The 22,599-nt window shown below is 45.2% G+C and overlaps 1 protein-coding gene across 2 annotated transcripts in view; it reads left to right on the forward strand.

Moving 5' to 3' along the window:
* Positions 1 to 22,599, forward strand: part of PAPPA2 (pappalysin 2) — a 271,505-nt gene that overhangs the window by 115,708 nt on the left and 133,198 nt on the right. The window contains exons 4-8 of one of the 2 annotated variants that reach the window (XM_039219146.1): positions 8,887 to 9,180; positions 11,096 to 11,288; positions 14,499 to 14,620; positions 17,886 to 18,375; positions 21,629 to 21,757. In XM_039219146.1, the coding sequence (XP_039075077.1) occupies positions 8,887 to 9,180; positions 11,096 to 11,288; positions 14,499 to 14,620; positions 17,886 to 18,375; positions 21,629 to 21,757 (1,228 nt within the window). The remainder of the gene's footprint in view (positions 1 to 8,886; positions 9,181 to 11,095; positions 11,289 to 14,498; positions 14,621 to 17,885; positions 18,376 to 21,628; positions 21,758 to 22,599) is intronic. The other variant, XM_039219147.1, reaches the window with a different exon arrangement.

Raw genomic sequence — 22,599 nt, forward strand, 5'->3', positions numbered from 1 at the left:
GACATACTTTGGTAACTTTGTCCCTTCATTGTGGAGAGTGTGCTTGGAGGAGTGTATTGCAGCCAGTAACTGGAAGTAATTATGTAAGCACCTGCAGACCAGCCCTCAACTTCCTTGTTTTATGGCCATATAACTTTCAACCCTAAAAATTTTACAGAACTGTTTTAAAGTCATTTCAACTCATGTCCCTTCCTCAAACTGCCTCAGTTTTTTTTTTTTTTTTTCCTTGTTTGAATAGAAGTAACTTTGGGAATCCTTCTCTTTACCATGTGCCCCTCTGGCGGTCTTGCACTAAAGCCGAGAAAAGCCAGTTGGAACTTGGAAATGCAGCATCCCCTTGGGACTTTGGCTCTCTACTACTGAGATTTCATCTTTTAATCAACAACGTCTCTTTTTTTCTTCCCCTGCACTGTCCCTGGACCACACAACAACCCTGTCTCATTGTTTCAGCTTGTCTCTTATAATCAAGGCTGAAAGGTCTTCTAAGAATGTATTTGTGCTCCCTCGTCAAGCCATTAAGTAACAGCTGTGTCACACATGGCCACCAGTTGCTACATCCAGGGAGCCCCGTTCATATTATGTTCTATGTACAAGTTAGTGGTACTGGCGTGGATCGACTTCAAGTCTCAGTATATACATTCAGGTATGCAAGAAATGTAACTTTTACTTATTCTTCTATAATTGGACTTAATTTCTATTTTGAGCCCCTACTTAGATGGGGAGTAGACATTTAATCTTAGTCAATTGAGGTTTTTGGGTTTTGTTTTTGTTTTGTTTTGTATTTTGCCTGGGGCTGTGTCTGACTCTAGAGATGGCTTCCAAATGCCAAGGTTATAAGGGAAGAGATGCATTTTTGTCCTTGATAATCAGGTGATGCTGGTCACATGAGGTGCCCATTGTTTCCATTACAGGGTCCCACCTTCAGGGGATCTCTGAGAAGGTTCTCTGTCACTCTTCCTTCTTAGTAATTTTTCTCTAGAACTAGGGCACTTACTCAGGAATCCATTACTGGAATAAGGCAAGATCCCCTGCTGTCAGATCACATGCACCTATTTTGAATCCTTTTGTTTAGGTCTTGAAATACAGAATACAGTCCACTTTATCTGCACCCACCACCATCTGTATATTCCCTTTATTTCCCTTTTATCTCTTTATTCCTCCTCTAGCTTAGAAGAATTTTTTCTGGGCTAAGATGATGGTGATGGCATTGGTAATGTGAGGCAGGGATCACCCCCTCCATTCACCTACCTTGTTTGCTAAACCCTGAATCTCCTCAGGGCCCAAATGGCATAGACTTCGAAAACCTCACTGCCAGAAAAGAGCTTCTTTTTTTTTTTTTTTTTTTTTCTTTTTACTCCATCTTTTACCTCCTAATGAGGTAATGGCTGAATGTAGATGAGCCTGGCTTTCTGAATTGGCAATGGAGTAAGGGACCAGGAGCCGCTGGGCTAAAATGTATTTCCAAAATGTTGCCTCCATTCATGCTATCGCTTCGAAGTTTCATCTGAGTAGACACTCCTGGGTTTTATCATCATCTCCTACAAAGCCTTTCAAAACAGGTGTTAGGCAGGCGAATGAAGTTAGAGTCTGATAGTGTCTTAGAGTAAAGATTGAGGAACTACGATATTATTGAAAACATATCTTGTCATGTCTTTCTTCTACTTCCTGTTACCATGTAGCAAATAAAAGCTGAGAACATAGGGGCACCTAGGTGGTTCAGTCAGTTAAGTATCCGGCTTCGGCTGGGTCATGATCTCATGATTTGTGAGTTTAAGCCCCATGTTGGGCTCTGTGCTGACAGCTCAGAGCCTGGAGCCTGCTTTGGATTCTGTGACTCCCTCTCTCTCTCTGCCCCTCCACCCTCTACTCATGCTCTGTCTGTCTCTGTCTCAAAAATAAACAAACATTAAACAAATTTTTTAAAAAGCTGAGAACACAAATGGATTCAGTTGTAGAGAAGGGAATCCCATCTCCCCCATCGTACTACCATATTTTATCCCTCATTTGTATTTTAATTTTACCCTCTAAGATAAGGAGAAACAAAAATGAGCAGTGGTTTTGACCATAAAAAATGATAATTATATTCTTTATAACTAGAGAAGTAGTAAGGAATAGATTATTGGCATTATAGTAAAAAAGGGAGTCTTGGGTAAATCTGACCTCCCAGCAAGGTCTATGAAGAATTAAACAAACAGTCCAATCTGTAAGATTTTCTTTCCATACACAATCACTGTTGGACTAATTTCATGCCATTGCAAAAAATTTTTTAATGTCAGTGTGTTGTCTCTGAATTGAACGGGCACTTGTTTATTTACAACTCTGTCCAAATCTCATCTGGCTTCTGGGTGCCCATGGGTGTCAGGACCCGAACAGCATGGGAACAAAGTGTGAGGGGCAGATCAGAGCTCCTAGCATGGAGATGCTTGTCTTCCTTGCCTAGCGGTGCTGGGTTTCGCTCTGAAAAGCCTGCTCTGTTTGTGGTTAGGCACCAGCCTTCCCATTTTCTTGATGAATGAAGATGGTTAGGAGGAAGCCAAGAAAAGGTGGGGGCAAGCAAGCCTGTGTGGCCAGGCTGCAGCATCTAATTATAGTAATATTGACAAATGGTCTGATATACAGTTGGGGTTGCTTTGTTCAGAAAATAAGCTAAATGCTTATTTATCTACATCACTATTTTAATCTCCATTACAACCTTTTGAGTTAAGAACTCTCATATTACCATGAAACAGATCAGGAAGTAGCCTTGAGAACTTTTAAGGAACAGTTCCAAAGATAAGGATCAATACATTTCCAGTGAGTGTCCACAGCTAAAGAAGGAGCCCACGCCACTACCGGGGCCATCTTGTGTGAGAGGCTTCTGAGAAGTGCTGTGAGGACCCACCTATACCCACTCAGAGTCTGACCCATGCTAGTAATGGAAAGGCAGCAAAGTTTGGGGCACAGGTCTGACCATCAGAAACTGATGCTGCTTTGTTTGAATATTAATCTAAAATAAGAACTGGAAAGTAGCACGTGGTAGTATCTTTTTATTATTCCTATTCAGTTGCCTCTGGAAAAGGATTACACATTTCCCTCAGTAGGTGGGAGTTCACAGCTCCTCAGACTCTCCTTGGTCAGACCCAACTAAGAGAGGGCAGGAAAGGCTTGTCATTTAAGGGACTCTGTTTTTATTTATTATTAATCAGGTTTCATTCCTTCTTAATGAAAAGAAGTTCTCCTATTCTTCTTTTTAGATTTTTGGACAGCCAGTCTTTATGCCTCACTCAGGCTTTGGTGTAAATATATGTGTGTGAGTGTGTGTGTGTGTGTGTGTGTGTGTGGTTTTTATCAAAATGTGAAAGAACTTTTATAAACTAAACCATGAAATAAACTACAGTCTCTCCCCTCCTACCCACATTGTGTGTATGAGTGTGTGTATGATTAAAGCCTACTCCCTTAATAATTTCATGAGTGTGTCTTAGTTGGAATAAAGGGTGACTGGAAGAACCATGTGGGACCCCCTGCACGTGGGATGGGAAGGAGAGGGTGTGAGGGTGAGCAGACAGTGAACCTGGATCCCTTGAAGATCTAGCAGATCTAAGTAGAATGTCTGCAGTTGCTCATGCCCAGCTTTCTCCTTGCCCTCAGGCTCCTGAGAGGCGGGAGTCTCGGAACACAAGTTACTAGGCCAAGGGGGTGACGGTTCGTGATAACACAAAGTTTTCTTCACGTGGTGTTTCTGATGACCAACGGTCCTGATTGTTAGCTCCTAGAGACACAAGATGACAACAGGAGAGACGCTAGGTGATAAACCTGGCTAGCCCTCTCATTTCTCAGGTAACCTCAGGAAAGGTGGAAGAGCAGAACCAAGATCATAGAGCTAGTCAGGGTCAGGACCACATTCCAAGTTCCTTAAGTTCTGGTCCAGCATGATTTCCTAACCTCAGGCTCTAGCGAGCATAATTACTGTAAGAGGATCTTGGGTTTTTTCCTCAGTGTGTTTTGGTGTACACAGCACTTACCTCTAAATTGGAATATACAACATTCTGTCTAACACACACGGAGTAGCTAAGCTCATTACCGTTTGTTACATACAATGATTTGGAGGTGAAAGTCTCATCTTTCCGGAGTAAAAACTACAATGATAAGCACATTAAAAGGTTTACTTTTTTTTTTTTTAAATGTTTTATTTATTTCTGAAAGAGAGAGAGAGAGAGAGAGAGAGACAGCGTGAGCAGGGGAGGGTCAGAGAGAGAGGGAGACACAGAATCTGAAACAGGCTCCAGGCTCTGAGCTGGCAGTCAGCACAGAGCCCGACGCGGGGCTCGAACCCACGAACCGCGAGATCATGACCTGAGCCGAAGTTGGTCGCTTAACCGACTGAGCCACCCAGGTGCCCCTAAAAGGTTTACATTTTTAATTAAAATTTAAGTGTTGCCTGGTTAAGTCTATACACTCCTTCATGTGCATTAAGAGTGCTCTGGTGGAAAACCCTTGCCAGCTGTCATTGGGGTGGAGGAGATTTGCTGAGGGTGGTAAGGACTTGCATTTTTATGCCTCTCCCTCTCCTTGTAAATAAGCTGGTTTAAAGAGAATATTCCTAGATTGGGAAATATCTCATCTGGGATTGAGGCAGAACCTTCTGGAGGATGATGAGACACCCACCCTCATGTCCTCCTCCAGTGTTCCCAGGACCACACTCCCAGGCATCCCTCCTCCCTATCTTTGCCATCCCTTCTTCCTATAATCTTATTTCTGTTCAGCTATAATCTCTTTCTTCTACCACTGGAGGAGATCCCAAGAGGTCTTGAGATGGACTGACCATATGTATGGGTAGACACACTACCATATGTGTTTGGTAGTGTTGTATGAATTGTCCCCTAAGGAATCTGGTATTCCTTATGTCAAAAGGTATTCTAGCCCAAACAGGTTCTGTGTTCCAATAAGTTTGGGAAGCAAAGGGTTAAACAAAATTGCTGCAGGGCTTTTCAGAACCTTTAGTTCATAGGCACCAGTAAATCTGGTGGGTGTGGTGTGTTGCATTTTTCTCAAGCACACCTAACCATTAGATACCACAGATTTTAGGAAGAGCACAACTTTATAGGTGAATTGTAGACGTTTGAAGTCCTGTTTCTGGCAGATTGTTTTTTTTTTTTTTAAATGTTTATTTATTTGAGAGAGAGAGAAAAAGACAGAGTGAGAGTTCTGTGAGGGAGACACAGAATCCAAAGCAGGCTCCAGGCCTTGAGCTGTCAGCCCAGAGCCTGATGCAGGGCTTGAATCCATGAATGGTGAGATCATGACATGAGCTGAAGTCAGACGCTGAACTGATTGAGCCACCCAGGGGTCCCCAGATTGGTTTTTTGAATCCAAACCTTGCTTCGAGGCAGAAGAAGATAAAGGAGGAGGAGGGAAATAGGTTAAGTGTGTGCTTTGGGGGCGGAGAAGGGGGTGGGTGGAGGAAGGTAAAGAGAGTGATGGCACTTACAAACCACGCTGTGCTCTTATGAGCACCCTCGCTGACGTGAATGAAGAGCTGAGAGGGGTGCCCAGGTGTCTCAGTAGGTTACATGTCTGACTCCTGATCTCGGCTCAGGTCATGATCTTACAGTTCATGGGATTGAGCCCTGCGTGGGTCTCTGTGCTGACAGCACGGAGCCTGCTTGGGATTCTCTCTCTGCCCCTACCCCACTCATGCTCTCTCTCTCCCAAAGTAAATAAATAAATGTAAAGGAAAAAGAGCTGTGAGCTGAAGTATGAACTTTGATGATGATTGCTACTGCAGCTGATGCAAACATGAAGGAGTTGGCATCTTGAATGTGAAAATGCTGCATTTTGCTGGCTCTATGCAAATACTGAGCACTCTGGATGTTACTGGAATAGATCTGTTTTCAAATAACTTCATGTTGACATAATGATGCACCAATGAAAGAAATAGAAAATAATTTTATAAAAGAGAAAAAGATTAATAGTAGAGAATAAAAGCTTTTACTGGAAGTGATAGAAATGATAAACAAGGGAGACGAGGTCTGGCTCTGTTTTAGATGTGAGAGTAGACCGTGTATTTCAGGACGAGTCTGGGCATGCCTTGGTTAACGTCACCATGTCTGATAGACTGGGAGGAGCTAGAACTTGGATTTAGAAACTGTCATTTGCAGTAAGGTAGTCACTGAAAGGGCAGATTGAGCTGCCGGGTGTGACACCAGATACCTGCGATTCCGTTCTGCCCATGAAACCATTTATGTGGCTGTCTTTGGGGCATCACATAGAATTCAGGAATGAGCCAGTCCCTGGAATACGATCTTCCAGAAGAAAAGCAGGGCTGTTATTTTGGAGGAACTGCTATCCTCAGTGCACCATTGATATAGGTAGGGCTCAGGTAGGATGGGCGAGGTAAGTCTTGGCATTGGGGGGTCAGATCTGAGACAGAGGGGCAGGGGCAGCCTGGAAACACACCACAGGGTTGGTCCAGAGCTATTGACAAGGCCCTGTTTCAGGTCCTAGAGATGAGGATGAGGCCTAATTCTAACCATTTTGGGAGATAAAGGAGGAAGGTCAAGTCGTTCCAACCATGGGGAGGGAAGGAAAGTGGGGATTGGGAATCTGGGACTGGAAAGCTAGACACTGTAATACAAGTTGGGGCACTTGGGGTCTTTATTTAGCCTTTACTTTTGGAAAGGTACAGCGATACCACTGCTTCCGTCCAAGCCCAGATGAATGCAGTGAACTCTTCTTTGAAACACCTCCCTGGTGTTCTCGGGGAGTTTTGGGGGAGGTGAAGGTGGGCCATATTCCCAAAGTGCCACTGACATTCTGAATTGCATGGTAGTTTAGTTGGACTTGTCTTTTGTCCCAGTGGTCATTGGCTCCTTATGAGTGTGGGTCATGAATTCAGAAACAACACACAGGACTGTCATTTACTAAACTCCTCCAGCATGCTAAATGCTTTAGAAGACCCAACCTGCAAAAACCAGGAAGTAGGTGTCATCATCTCCACGTTACAGACGACATGGCTGAGGTCCTAGAAGCTCAGATAGCTGTTCAAGTCCTCAGAGCTGGTGTGTGGAGGGCCAGGATTCAGAACCAGAATTCCCTGACCCCAAACCCAATGTGCTTTCACCCATACCAATAGCTCTCGATCTGAGAAGTTTCAAACAATTCTGAGGCATAAATCCCCATCCTCGAATATTTGGATTCGTTTCATCTGGGCTAGCATTTGGACATCTGTGTTTTTTGTTTGTTTGTTTGTTCTGCTGCTACATATGCATTTTTTTTAAATGAATTCAAAATATAATTAAAAAGTACATATTGGGGAACATCCATTCTCTTTTCCATAAAAATTGCTGTATCAATTTACATTTCTACCAAGAATGTAATGGATTTTTAAATTTTGTTTTAATTCCAGTGGAGTTATCATACACCGTTGTATTACTTTCAGGTGTATAATATAGTGATTCAACACTTACGTTATAGTGATTCAACTATATGTTACCTTGTGTTCATCACCACCACCAGTGCACTTCTTAGTTCCCATCACTATTTAACCCATCCTCCTACCCACCTCCCCTCTGGGAACATCAGTTTGTTCTCTATAGTTAATTATCTATTTCTTGGCTTCTCTCCCTCTCTCTCTTGTCCTTTGCTCATTTGTTTTGTTTCTTATGTTCCACATATGAGTGAAATCATAGTATTTACCTTTTCTTGACTGAGCTATTTCACTTAGCATTATACTCTCTAGCTCCATTCATGTCATTGCAAATGATTTTTTTTATGGATGAGTAATATTGTATATCATATAGCACCTTTTCATTATCCATTTATCTATCAGTGGATACTTGGGCTGCTTCTATAATTTGACTATGGTAAATAATGCTGCAGTAAACATAAGGGTACATTTATCCCTTTCAATTAGTATTTTTTTATTTTGGGGATAAATATGCAGTAGTGCAATTTCTGGATCATAGGATCGTTCTATTTTTAGCTTTTTGAGGAAACTTCATGCTGTTTTCCAAAGTGACTGCACCAGTTTGCATTCCCATCAACAGTGTAAAAGGGTTCCTTTTTCTCTACATTCTCACCAACACTTACTGTTTCTTATGTTTTTTATTTTAGCCATTCTGATGGGTGTGAGGTGAAATCTCATTGTAGTTTTGATTTGCATTTCCCTCATAATGAATGATGTTGTATATCTTTTCGTGTGTCGACCATCTGTATGTCTTCCTTGGAGAAATGTCCATCCATCTCTTTTGCCCACGTTTAAATTGGATTCTTTGATTTTTGGGTGTAGAATTATATAAGTTCTTTATATATTTTGTATACTAACCCTTTATCAGATATGTAATTCGCAAATATCTTCTCCCATTCTGTAGGTTGCTGTTTAGTTTTGTTGATTATTTCCATTGCTGTGCAGAAGCTTTTAATTTTGATGATGTAGTCCCAATAGTTTATTTTTGCATTTATATCCCTTGCTCAGGAGACATACCTAGAAAAATGTTGCTGTGGCCAATAACAGAGGTATTACTGTCTGTGCTCTCTTCTAGAATTTGTATAATTTCAGTCCTCACATTTAGGTCTCTTGGACATCTGTGTTTTTTAACTCCACTAGGTGCTATTAATGTGCAGCCAGCGCTAAGAATCCTAGCTCTCTGTCATGTCGTATTGTCTTTATTGCCATCCCTGGCTTCTAGTAGAGCACTCATCTATGTTGGGGTTAAAGCCGTGTTTATTGATTAGTTCAGATGGTGTTTGTGACCAAAGGGAAGAGCAGGGGATTGAATGCTGCTAAAAGTTATAAAGTATTCTCTTAGAGGCTGAAGTTGAACACTGGAGTTTACCAGATGTAATTAAAGATCAGAGGGCTACTATTCACGGCATGCTTAGAGATGTTTTCCAAATCTTCTATTGCAGGTGGCGTTGTCCTCAACCCAGCCTATTATGGCATGCCCGGCCATACCAACATCATGATCCACGAGGTGGGACATGTCCTCGGACTCTACCATGTCTTCAAAGGGGTCAGTGAGAGGGAATCCTGTGATGACCCCTGTAGGGAAACAGTGCCATCCATGGATACGGGAGACCTCTGTGCTGACACTGCCCCTACTCCCAAGAGTAAGCTGTGCCAGGAACCAGAGCCTATCAATGACACCTGTGGCTTCACCCACTTCCCGGGGGCTCCATTCAGCAACTACATGAGCTATACAGGTATCATGACAGTTTCAATGTGTATATTTGTTATTTAGATTACATGGGGGCCTTTTGTGGCCAGGATGGAGAGGCCCATGAGGCAGTCACTCATGCCAGAGGGCTGAAGTGTATTTATCATGTCATATTCTTTTTAATGTGTCTTTGAAGAACTTAAAGAAATATGGAGATGAGATGGGTTCTAATGGGCTGGATTCTCCTCTGCTAGAGGTCAAAAGAAAAACACACCTTTATCGTGGAGAGTTTAAAAAGGAGGCAAAATCCAAAGCTCTCTTGAGGTTTCTTTGACCTCTAGAACGTGGTTGTTCTTGGTCTTGCCCACGTTCTTAGGCATCCACTCTGAAGGAGACTCTAACAGTGATGGGGAAAGAGGTTTCTGGGTCAGGTGGCTCTGTGCTGTTTTTGAAGTTAGTCAAGAAGATGGACTTGGTTAATTTTAAGCTGAAGCTTAGAATTCCTTTTCATTTTGTTCTTTTTTAAAGTATCTGATTTGCTTCTTCCAACATGAGCCAAGGGCTGATTCTTAGCTTGCCTACCAAAAAAATAAAGATGCTGTCTCGTTAAAAAATGGTACTACTTTCCTGGCCCTGGGAACAACCCTAATATCTGGTCTTGTTATCCTGGATCATGTCTCTTCCTTGTCTTGTTTCATTTTCCTCATTTCTGGCAAAAAGTAGTACGATATTATCATAGTCTCTTAATGACGGACTCAAATATATCTCTAAAAGTATGGACTGATATGATTTGATGACTTATTCTAGGGAGAAGGAATGGGATGATTTTTCTGTAAGGTGAAGGGGCTAAATTCTAGGACTATCCACCCCCCTCCAAAAGAAAAAAAAGAGATAAACCACAAGGACTTGGTCATGCCTTTGAAGGGAAGAAGGGAAGAAAAGAGTGGTGACCTGGTCAACTATATATTTCCATCCAAGTCTTATTTTGGGATGTAGTTAAGGTGCACTGAATGCATAACGACCAGCAGCCCTACCTCCCCCAACGAGGACACAGTGGCCCTTGCCACAGGAGACCAGACAGTGGGGGTGCAGAGGGCAGAGCTGTTTATCACCACCTTGACGTGGGCTGAGAAAACATCTCAGAGACAGGGGGGAGCGGTGTTTGACTGCTGTGCCTTCATTAAAAAAAGCTTTGAGGTGCGCCTGGGTGGCTCAGTCAGCTGAGCCCCCGACTTCAGCTCCAGTCATGATCTTGCAGTTCGTGAGTTTGAGCCTCAGGCTGTCAGCACAGAACCTGCTTCAGAGCCTCTGTACCCTTCACTCTGACCATCCCCTGCTTGCACTCTCCCAAAAAAAAAGTAAATATTTTTTAAAAATGCTCTGAAACTAAAATAACTCCTTTCCAGCCCTATGAAAACCATGTTAACAGGGAGATGTTGCAGGCTCCAAGAAGAAGGTAGGGACCACGGTCCCCAGTCCTGCTGCATCCTTGACATTTTGGCACTCTCTTCCCTTGAGCCTCTCCACTGGATCCTCCCTCACCTTGGCAGAGCCACTGGGCACAAAGCAGGTGTCCGCAGCTCAGGCGAGGTTCATGAGTAACAAGGCCATATGCTGAAACACTGCCATCTTGTGGTTTCCTGAATAAGTAACGGTCTGCTCAGAACAATCTTGTACCCCTGGCTTGAGTCTGACCCTGGCTCAGCCTAATAGCAAGGTGCTGAGGGATAGGCAGCGCTCTTCTCTGCCTTCTCCTTTCCACTTGTGGCTTACATACTCTCTGGAACAGCGTACATTTGTTCATCTGACAAGTCTCTGTGGAACCCAGTAAGTGTGAGGCTTTGTGTTACGTGACTCAGGGTGTGAGCAAGGCAGAATTTGCCCCTGCCTTGGTGGTCTTTGGAGGTTAAAACTTTTTCACTCTCCTCTTCCTTTGTTTTGTTTTGTTTTGGTCTGCACAGACGATGACTGTACCGACAGCTTCACCCCTAACCAGGTGGCCCGGATGCATTGCTATTTGGACCTCGTGTATCAGCAGTGGAGTCAAAGCCAGAAGCCCACGCCCATTCCCATCCCACCCATGGTCGTCGGGCAGACCCGCACGTCCCTTACCATCCACTGGCTTCCTCCAATTAGTGGGGTTGTGCATGACAGGTGAGAGAGGCGCTTGCCATGGGCTGCTCTGTGGTCTCTGTGACATTTCTTATGTGCAGGGGGAAGGGTGTAATGTGAGGGGAGACCTGGGGTGGGTCTGTAAACATGCGTACCACTGCTTGGGGCACCCCTCCGTCTCCTCAGGAGAGCTCGGGGCTGTCACATAAGCCCATGGCTCCTCACGCGTGCTCACTCCTTGGCGAGGGGCCTGTCACGTGTCCCCTTCAGAGTGTCATACCCGACAGGCTCCCAGAGCCGTGAAGAGGTTGACAAATGGGACAAAGAGGAGCTGACAGAGCTGAGGTGGAGTTTGCTACCTGTCCCGGTCAGCCATTCCTCCCTGGTGGGAGGGTGGAGCGAGCTTTGCTGCCTGCACAGTGGTATTTGGGGGAAGGAAGTGTGCTCTGTTCAGACAGCCCTGGGGGGGGGGGCAGGTTATCCACTGCCATCAGCTGTGTAAGGGACTTACCCAGCTTCTGTGGTGTTTCTAATACCTTCTCTGCTTCCTGGTGTACCTGGTGCCACTTATGGCTGCTGTCTTACGGAGCTGTCGTTACCTGTGTGCTCTCCCGTTTGCCCCATTTCACTGCAACTCCCTGGGGGCAGGACTGTTTTTTGTGTCTTTGTCCCTTGGCCTGTACAACAGACATCTGATACATGTGTTTTTGAAAAAAATCATTATATCTGAAAGTAGTTATTTATCCTCTGCATACCTGTCTAAATGAATACCGGGGAAGGTGTAAAAAAAGGCGAAAAGGTAGGAAAAGGATCACTTGTGACCGCTGGTGGGAGGCAGGGGCAATGTGGTTTCTCTGGAAGGGGCCAGAACTCCATCCTTGGCCTGTGTGGGCTCTCCACTTCCAAGCTCTGCCACCATCTTTTAAATACCTGCAGGGGCTCTGGTCTCTGTGGTCCGTCTTTGTGTGAAGCCTCGCACTAGGTATTGTACCTGCAGTCGTCTTCCTCAGTCCTTGCAGCGAGCACGACTCCGGCCACATGAGTGAGAGACCTTGGGCCCAGAGACGCACCTGGTGGCCCACCCCATACCCCACAACCGAGCGGAGGTGGTGAAATGTGGCCTCTGCCCAAACTGCAGATGGGAAACCTGGAAGAGATGATTTCTATGAATCAAGAGCTTTCCAGTTTAGCAGGTAGATGATAGCCCCTCTTCTACTCAGAGCTTCCCCACTGGGCGTCCGGCCCCAGCTATGGATCTTGACATCCCTGGAGCGTGTTTCCATACACTCCATCCTTGCTGAAAGCCTGGGAGAAAAGGCAGGAGAGACAGGGATGAGAGGGAGCAGGTGAGTCAGTTTTTCCCAGTGGCCTTCCCAGCCTTCTGGATCTTGGGACCTGTCCTCAGGACCTTGATGCACGCTCAGGGTGTGGTGTCAGCACCCGGGCTTTCATGGGCCCCATCTGTGAGTCAACAAATGTGGTGTGTTTGAGAACACCCTTCCTGCAAGTGTGACCCTGTGCAGCTTTGGTCGGACTGGCTGAACCATAAGTCCTCTGTGGCCATGTGCGGACTGGAGTTCTATATCAGTTTATGGAACACATGTAAACAATTTAATCTCTCCATTCTCCCTCTGGTACAAACGTTGCGATAGAGCAGACATCAGTACTGGCATGCTGCGAGCCTGTTGGCAGAAAAGGCTATAATTTGCTTCCTTCTCTCAGCTAGGTGGGCCACAGCGTGGAGGCCTCCCAACACGCGTGTCGGGGAGACTCACGTCACACACCCAGCCATTTGTGTCACGCTCGGAGTTGTGTTTACTCCTCCCCAGTAGGTATTTGGAATTCTTAGGTCAGAGAGGAGCCCAACCACGCACTCGGCAGCGGCCCTGGGGAGGCCAAGTACATCAAGGAAATGTGGTTTGGAGTTGTGTCCACACTAGAAGTGGGAGCCGACCGGAGTCAGAGGTTGGAGTTAACTGCACCTTTTCATTGCCAAAGTCCTGGACACTTGCTGGTTTGGGGGAACTTGCTGAAAGGAATTAAGGAACTTGCTGTGACCTTAGGCAGTTGACTTAATCTCTCTGAGCCTGAGTGTCCTCATTTGTAAACACGGAGTTCTTGTAGGGATTAGAAATGATTTATGAAAAGCGCCTGGTGGCACAATGCCAGGTATATAAGGTGCTTAAAAATGGGAGCTGGGAAAAAAAAGGGGAGCCAATCACATAATTATTACCTCTATTTAACAGTTACATTAATTTTCTTGTCTATTACATGATATTCGTTTTCTTTCTCTACCTGGGAGGGACCTTGATTTAATGCTTCCATTTTCAGATTAACAATTTGGGCTTCTAAAAAGATTTTAAGTGTCAGAGATGGGCCTCATCAAGTGCCCTTCCCTTGTCCTTTGGCTATTGAAGAGCTCCTCGTAAAGCCCACTAATAGTCTCAGCGATGCTCATAAAACAAGCTCTTACGGACAGACTGCTGAGGCCAGGCCCTATGCTAACTGCTGGGCATAGAGGGAATGGAGTTTGGTGTGAGCCTGCTCATAGGCAAAGGAGAGAATGGGAACGTCCTGTCCTGAGACAGGAGCCAGAAGTTGCAGCGGGTGCGTAGTTCATCGTGCTGGGAACATAGGTTCATAAAGGAACGAAAGTAAGTAAGGCTGGAGTTAGCTTGTGAAGAACGTTGGATCATGGTAAGACATTTGGAGGTATTCACATAGGCGATGGAGAGCCAAGGGGCATCGCATTTCATGTGACTTTTATTTTATATGTAAAGTAGGGAGTTTGAAACATAGAGCCACATATATTTAATGAGTTTACTCTGAAAATTGCTGTCTGCTTTAGTTGGGGGGAAGGTAAGAGATCTTGGATGACTTATTGAAAGTTAACCTAGTTAGGAGTCTTATGCTGTAAGATTCAGATCTTAATTATTTGAGGTTGAACGTTCCTAGGACAGAAGCTGTCCACTTTCATCTCCACAGGCCTCCATTATGACTTAGTTAAATTCTTCTGCTTCATAACCTTGAGAATTTCATGTCACTATGAATTTTTAAAAGATGAGGTCTACCCCAGAAGGAAATGAGTTGAGAAATAGTTGTGTTCCCAGTTACCCCCTGGGGCCTCAGTACCCATTGCCTTGTGCGCACCCCCCACCCCCGCACTCCCAGAGGCCTTCCAAATTTCGAATGCTGTGATCCCAGTTCACCTGATTACTTCTCCTTGTCTCCCCTCCCCCTTCATCTTCCCAGGGTCCCAGGCAGCGTGTGTGGTGCCTGCACTGAAGACGGGACATTCCGTCAGTATGTGCACACAGCTTCCTCCCGGCGTGTGTGTGACTCCTCAGGTTACTGGACTCCAGAGGAGGCTGTGGGTAAAGGACCATAGCTTTTTTGTTTATACTTGGTGGCTGATGAGAATGGGGGCGGGGGGAGAGGATGGAGCGGTGGCATGGTGAGAAGAAGATTGTGTGTGTGTGTGTGTGTGTGTGTGTGTGTGTGTGTGTGTGTGGTTTGCTAGATATCTCCAGGGACCTGGGAAAGACTGCATGGTACTTTCGTGTATCCCACGTATGCTTCACATGGAGGCCCAGTGGCTGTGATGGAGCAGAGGTCAGTATAGAGGACAGAGGGATGGAGAAGACGGCTGGCCTCAGGGGGTGACATCAGAATGAGAGCTCAGGCGTTCAGTGTTATGCACACCTACGAGCCCGCTAGCTGCCCTGCCACATACCAGTGTAAGCTGATCTCTATCAGGAGAGTAATAGAGAACACAGTGCAGGGAACACCGATGTTCGGCCCAAGCTGGTCTGGGTCGGGGTGGGAGTGGGGTGGACTAGGTGTTCCAAACTGATCGTTCTCATCTATGCTATTTTATGAGTCTATTAATCACTGGGTACTGGTTGTGCTTTGGATGTGATGTAGCCTCCTAGGCTCTAGAAGGGGGAAAATGCTTTTAGCTGCCCTTTTTCCTGTCCCTCACCATACTTCTCAGTTAATACTCACTCACATACTTATAGCAAGGCCTCTCCTCTAGGACAGATTCAAGCATGAATGTTATCCTAGTTTAAGTCCAGAAAACACTATTGAGAGGAGTTTTAGCACCTTCTGTTGAATGGCTTGACTCTCTCCCTCTCCATCATCTTTAGTGTTTATCTAGTTATCATCTTTTTCTTTTTCTTGTATTTATTAAGATCCTAAAAACTACTTAGTAAGATGAATTGGACACAGTCCTGTTTAAGTTAGTTTGCAGTCTTGATTCTGACCAAAAATAAAAGTGGTTTTAGAGTCAACAGTGTCTGTAAAATGTCCCTTTGAACTCCCAGTTGCTCAAATGACAGGAGCCTCAAGGAGAAATTGGGAGGCAGAAAATGTACTTGATTTTGATTGGACGTATAGAACTTTTTTCAGATGTGAGTTTTCAAGGAAGAATGGAAAGTGACAATGAAATTCACATTGGCACTGTGTTGGACTCATGTGGAGACTGGCATTTCATAAAAGGCCTTTTCTGTGGCAAACAGATTGTCCTGTACTGGTGTTTTAATGCCCATTCAACTCCCTGGCCCTGAATTGTTCTCCTTTTAATTCTTGGCAAAATTTAAATTTATGTGATAGAGGTGAAAGGAATTAGAAAGTCCAGGTTCTAATTCTTGTATTGTGTCTTGAGGCCACTCAAGTCAACTTTCAAGGCCTCCACTTCATCTTTTAACGTGAGATCATGATGAAAATTTTCCAAGGCAGTGGTGCTGTTGTGTTGGCTTCCAAGGGGTTTTCCTCAGCTAATATTTTGGGGCCGGTTATTGGAAAATACCGCTAAGAAATACCATCTTCCTTTGCTTTGAAAAGATGGAGAATCAAGTTGTCCTTAAAATATACACAGTGAAAGTGATTGACTCCCAAACAGACTGTACACAAACACATATATTGACAGATGGGATCCCAATATCCTTAATGATACTTAATGAACACTCATTGACTACCAACTACTTTCTAAAATGCAATGAGGAAGAGAAAATGGAACCACATTCCTTGCTTACCATATCATCTTTCTGGAAAGAACTCCTGGCTCTGTAATCTAAATTAGACCCCACCCCCATGCCATCATTGTCTAGCCTTTTATCCTTCTTCATTTTTCCTCAAAGACACTATTACCACTTTGTCTAGTTAGTATTGTGCCTGTCACCCTATTGTAAGAATCATGACATTTATCTTTGTTGCTTACTCTCTCTCCAATGCCCGGATCAGTGCTAGGTGGGAAGGAGGTACACAGTCAATTTTTGTTGAATGAGTGAGTAAGTGAATGAATGGATCTACAGTACAGGCCAAAGATAACAAAGACTGTGAGATGTAACACAGACATACATACAAACACATCTATTTGAACTTGTTTCCTATGGGTTTTGGAGCATTCTTTATTTTCCAAGTTCTGAAGGGCTAAATAGTTCTCTTTTTGCAAATGTAATTTGCAAATGTTTCTATGGAACTCTGTACAGATCTTTCACACTCACCTAGTAAGCCAGGGGTTAAATAGCACTTATTCCATCAGTGAGGAAATTTGAGGATTATAAAGACTTACTATGGTCACACAGCTAATGGCACATCACCAGTTAGATTGTGACTCTGCTGATTCTAATTTAGCACTTTTTTCTTAAATTCCCCTCATGTGATATGAAAAAAACCATTTGTGTAATTTTCACAGAACCGACCTTAATATATTTGCAATATTTGATTTTTTTACCATCCCTTTTTTGCTTAGCTACTGAATCTCTATTTTTCCCCCCCAACTCGAGAATCCATGTTTCTCTTTTCCACCTGCAGTTTCCTGCATGCAGTGTCCTAACTGCTCTTACCTGAACTAAAAGGGAAATCTCAACATATGGTTTTAAAATTTGGCTGACCATCATCTGGAAGGACTGCTAAGTTGTGATCTTGGGGAATGAAAAAAGTTTTGTGGAGAGCCTCGTTAAACAAAATGTAGTGGCAGACTGAAACAAACATGGGCCTTATTAAGAAATAAAACAGGGTTTCAGAAGCACTGATTTATCATAAAGTATTAATAAACTAAGTACAAATAATTCTCCTCTGATCAAGGACCCTTTAAGGACATGACTTACCTTCTTGGCATTAGCTTCATGTTTCCACCTAGGATCTGGGCCGCTCCATTCCAGATGCCTTGCTGGACCACTCTTGTTAGAGGCCCTTGGAGAGGGGATATGGAGCAAGACACAATCCTTTTAAATTGTTACACATTTGTCCTCAGTAGGACTTAATATTTTTTTATTGTTTTATTTATTTCTGAAAGAGAGAGAGAGAGACAGAGTGAGCAGGGGAGGGTCAGAGAGAGAGGGAGACAGAATGTGAAGCAGGCTCCAGGCTCTAAGCTAGCTGTCAGCACAGAGCCCGATGCGGGGCTCGAACCCATGAACTGTGAGATCATGACCTGAGCCGAAGTCAGTCTCTTAACCGACTCAGCCACCCAGGTGCCCCTGTCCTCAGTAGTAACCCCCTACCTTGACCAATTTCTGTAGGGATTGGCCCAATGCTCTCTTCTTTCTTCTTTCTTGTTGCTCATATGAGCCACTCATTTTTAGACTTCATGGCCATTCCTGATGCATCTGTCTTTCTGTTCACCTCCCTCAGGGCCTCCAGACGTGGACCAGCCCTGTGAGCCGAGCTTGCAGGCCTGGAGTCCCGAGCTCCACCTGTATCATATGAACATGACGGTCCCCTGCCCTTCGGAAGGCTGTAGCCTGGAGCTGCTCTTCCAGCACGCGGTCCAAGCTGACACCCTGACCCTGTGGGTCACCTACCTCTCCATGGACTCCTCCCAGGCACTCTTTGACACGGAGATCTTGCTGGAACACCAGGAGTCTGTGCACCTGGGCCCCTTAGATGCTTTCTGTGACACCCCACTCACTATCAAACTGCATGTGGATGGGAAGGTCTCAGGGGTGAAGGTCTACACCTTTGATGAACGGATGGAGATTGACGCAGCTCTGCTAACTTCCCAGCCCCATAGTCCCCTGTGCTCTGGCTGCAGGCCTGTGAGGTACCAGGTTCTTCGTGAGCCCCCATTTGCCAATGGCTTGCCCATGGTGGTGACAAATCCTCACAGGAAGTTCACGGACGTGTGAGTTGAGCAGCAGGGCTTTCTAAACCATGGGGCTTCCTGGGGCTTTGGGAGTGGGTCTCGCTTCCCCCTTTCCCACTTTTCCCCATTACAACATGCCCTTAGCTGGAGAAATGTTCAGAATCTCAGAGGGTGTTTTGTCCTAAAGTGGAGTATCTGAGCTAAAGAAAAGCATTTCCCAGCAAGGGGTGAGCAAGTATTCTGACTAATATTGTCATCGTTAGGATCACAGGGAAAAAAAAGCGGTTCTTCTCTGAGGTGCTTCTGCCCGACTGCAAGTATTTGCCACAAATAAGTTGATCGGAGTTGACTTCTATCTAGTGACGCAGTTTAATTTCTGATTCCTCACTGTAACTTTTGGACAGTCTGCTGCGGCTCCTCTAACATGTGAAGACTGTAGTTAACTCTTCTGTAGCTAAGCCAGGAAGCCAAGGGTCCTGCAGAAGCTCCTTCGTTTCAAGACCCATTCCTGATGTGTGTTTCATGGTTCCCTCTTTTTCTCCTCCCTTTCCCTCTCTCTCTTTCTCTTCCAACTCCCCTCTCTCTCTTTCTTCGGTTTCTTCTACACTTAATGAGTTCTGCTGTGTTCCTGGCACTGTGAGCTCAGTGCTGGAAGCACAGACTAAATAAGGTAAGGTCATTGGCGCAACAGAGTTCAAGGTGTAAGGTGGTATATTAGTGTCTCCAAAGGCAAATAATCCCCACCTCATACGTTTCCGCAGAGACTGCTCTGAGGGCTGAACTTGGGGTAAAACAAAAGTAGTATCAGAGGTGCTAGATGAGTTTGTGTTTGCTGCATTGAAAATCATTGCAAAATGAAGTGGGCTAAACTAACAAGCACTATTTTTCTTTTTAAGTTTTATTTATTTTGATTGATGGCGCACGTGCACGAGTGGGGGAGGGGAAGAGAGAGGAGGGAGAGGGGATCCCAAGCAGGCTCCACACTGTCAGTCTAAGGCCCGATGCAGGGCTGGATCCCGCTAACTGTGAGATCATGACCTGAGCTGAAATCAAGAGTCAGACGCTTAACCAACTGAGCCACCTAGGCACCCCACAAACGCTGTTTTTCATGATTCTTCAGGTTGGCTGGATGCTCTCACCTGGCCTGGCCTGGCCAGCAGGGACAGTACAGGGTGAGCTTCTGTACCTGTTGGCTCCGCGGAGACAGCTGGCATGTCTGAGAGGATGGTTCTTCTTTGCACAGGACCTCTCATTCCTGGCAGGCTGTGTGTGGGCTTGTTCTCACGGTGGGGGGAGGGCACTGGCAGCGGGGGGTGGGGGGCAAGCCCCACATGCTGGTACGTTACTCCTGCTAACATTCCGCCAGCCACCACAAGTCACATGGCCAATGCCAGATCCAAAGGGGTGGCAAAATGAACTCCCTGTATTGATGGAAAGAATAGGAACGTCACATTGCAGAGGAGCGTGAGCATGGGACGGAGGGAACTGAGGCCATTTTGCAGCCTGCCACAGCTACACGAAAGTAGACAACGATGTTCACCTTGAGCTTTACTCCAGTTTCCTTCTCATAGTTGCTCTCTGAGGTAGAACTGGAAGACATGAAATAGGCACAAAGCTCATGAAAATGAGAGGGGAGCTCAGGGAACACATGTAAAAGGAAAAATCAGTTTCCAAGCTTCTCTAAGAAGGCAGTTAAAATGACCTTTGGCATCTAATACAGTATCCACACACGTGCTCACGCGCACACACACATATACACACACAACCTTTAAGTCAGTCATATCCCATTTTATGGATGCGAAAACTAAGACTTCACTTTAATCTGGCTGAACGGGCCCAGCTGCGACAGACTCAGGATTAAGATCCGGTTTTATGACTGAGGCTTGTTTTGGTTCCCTTGCCTTTGTGACACACTGCCTTTTATAAACTCAGGTCATCAAAGGTTTGGGCTACCTGCTGCTGGGTTTCTCCACAAGCAGTGTAAACACATTTTGAGACTACCGTCTGACCGTTTCCCAGCTGCGGGGCAGTGTGAGACCTTTATGCGTGGCTGGATGCGAAGTCCGACAGAAACCACCCTGAAGAGGGAAACCATCAGAATTGATTAGAATAAAAAATTGCTTTTGCTTTTGAAATATCTGGCACTCTTGTGAGAAGATTGTTTCCCTGAAAGAAAGCTGATGTGGAGATTGGAAAGTCTTTAATATTTAGGAGTCTTTTCTATTCAAATAATTAAAAGCCACTAGGGAAGTTTTTAAAGATGTTTTTGAGACCCCACAGTATTTCCTGTTGGCCGGTCACAGCATCAGGGGAGAGAGTGGCTGAGGCGAAGAATCTGTTAAAGAAGGAGGGTGTTGGCAGGAGATTTGTGGCGGCCATTCATGGCAGTCCCCATAACCCTTTGTGATTCTGTCCCCCTAAGTTTCTCCCATTCTAGCTTGACTTTGGTGGGAGTTTTCCAGTTAGGGCAGGCACTGTACAAAATTAAGAGAAGGGCAGAATTTGTTTTTGGAAACAGCAGCCCTCTCTTGAGTCCTTTACCCTCACTTGAATGTTCAATCTCTCATGCCTGTGACTGATCAGTGCACTTGGGTTCTAGAGAGAGTCTGATAAACTCCTTCCATCTCTGATGTCAACCAATTAAATTCCATTCCTGATGTGTACATATTTGGGCAGGTCTAGAGGTAGGTAGTCATATAACATATTCATAGTTGTGGGATTCCTGGCATCCCCAGAATGATGGTGGAAGGTGTCGTCACCTCCTTCTGGGAAAGAGTGTGTCCTTCCCTCTGAGGACACAGTCTCTTCAAGACAAAAATTCTCTCAAAACACAAGAAAACGGTGCTCGGTGCTCCGCAGACCCAGGAAGGACCCTGCTGAGTCCAAACACTAAAGCTTTTCTTCTCAGTTTCTTTGATTACTTCAAGGATGCAGATGGCTGGTTTTCCAATAGTTGCTTGAGGTTGTTTTTCTTAACACGATAAAGGTATACTCGAAATGCCATCCTCCTGGATTGTACAAGACTGTTGGTTAATTCAGCGGCTGACTCCAGCAGCCGTTTATTTCATGTACACTATGTGGAACGTACTGGGAATACAGAAGCCAGTATGTTTCCAAGCCTTCTGGTGTGCCCCGACCTTTGGCCCGATCTTTGCTTCACGTAACATCCCATATGTTTAACATTAATGTTCCCCCTAATATTTCTTTTAAACCCCTGCAAGCCATCTGCAAAGGACCCAGGGCAGTGTCTCACTTTCTGGATGTAGTAGTCATGGCTCATTGGTTTCCACAGGGAGGTCACACCTGGCCAGCTGTATCGGTACCAAGTTCAAGCTGGAGCTGGAACGGAACTGGGAGAAGCCTCGCCTCCTCTGAGCCACATCCATGGAGCTCCTTACTGTGGAGACGGGAAGGTGGCAGGGTGAGTAGCACGTGTATGGGAATGTGTGAGCAAGGACGTCCTGCCCTGCCCTGAACAGGAGGTTTCATCCTGAGTTTTAGTTTGCCTTGTTTTGGAAATCTCAAGCACTGTGTGAGCCTAGCCTCAAAAACCTAGGACCTGGTGATGATCTTGAGAGAGCGCACGCATCTCAGATGAGGAGAGGCTCACTTTTATTTAGAGCTCACTGCAGAGTGCTGAGGTACTAGAGCTGATTCAGGGCGGGGGGTGGGGCAGCTCTTAAGGTTTCAGAGAACAAGTGCTGGGCAGTGACAGAGAGAAGGAATTTATAGGGAAGAAGGTTATGTGTCAGATACGATGTGAGGGTTATCTTTTGAATCAGTGGCCTGTCCTGTACCTCTGACTAGCTGTGTGACCTGGAAGTCCGTATAGCGTTCTGAGCTTCACTTGCTCATTTGACCCTTGGAAGACATGACTGTGGTGTAATTTACAACCATTCTGTAAAACCACCAAGGTAAAGACAAAATCACTACTTTGCCTTCTTTTTTTTTTTTAATTTTTTTTTAATGTTTTATTTATTTCTAGGAAAGAGAGAGAGAGACAGCGTGAGCAGAGGAGGGTCAGAGAGAGAGGGAGTCACAGACTGAAACAGGCTCCAGGCTCTGAGCTGGCAGTCAGCACAGAGCCCGACGCNAGAGAGAGAGACAGCGTGAGCAGGGGAGGGTCAGAGAGAGAGGGAGTCACAGACTGAAACAGGCTCCAGGCTCTGAGCTGGCAGTCAGCACAGAGCCCGACGCAGGGCTCGAACCCACGAACCGCGAGATCATGACCTAAGCGAAAGTCGGACGCTTAACCGACTAAGC

Source organism: Hyaena hyaena, unplaced genomic scaffold, assembly GCF_003009895.1.
Source record: "Hyaena hyaena isolate Hyena2069 unplaced genomic scaffold, ASM300989v1 scaffold_793, whole genome shotgun sequence".
NCBI lineage: Eukaryota > Metazoa > Chordata > Mammalia > Carnivora > Hyaenidae > Hyaena > Hyaena hyaena.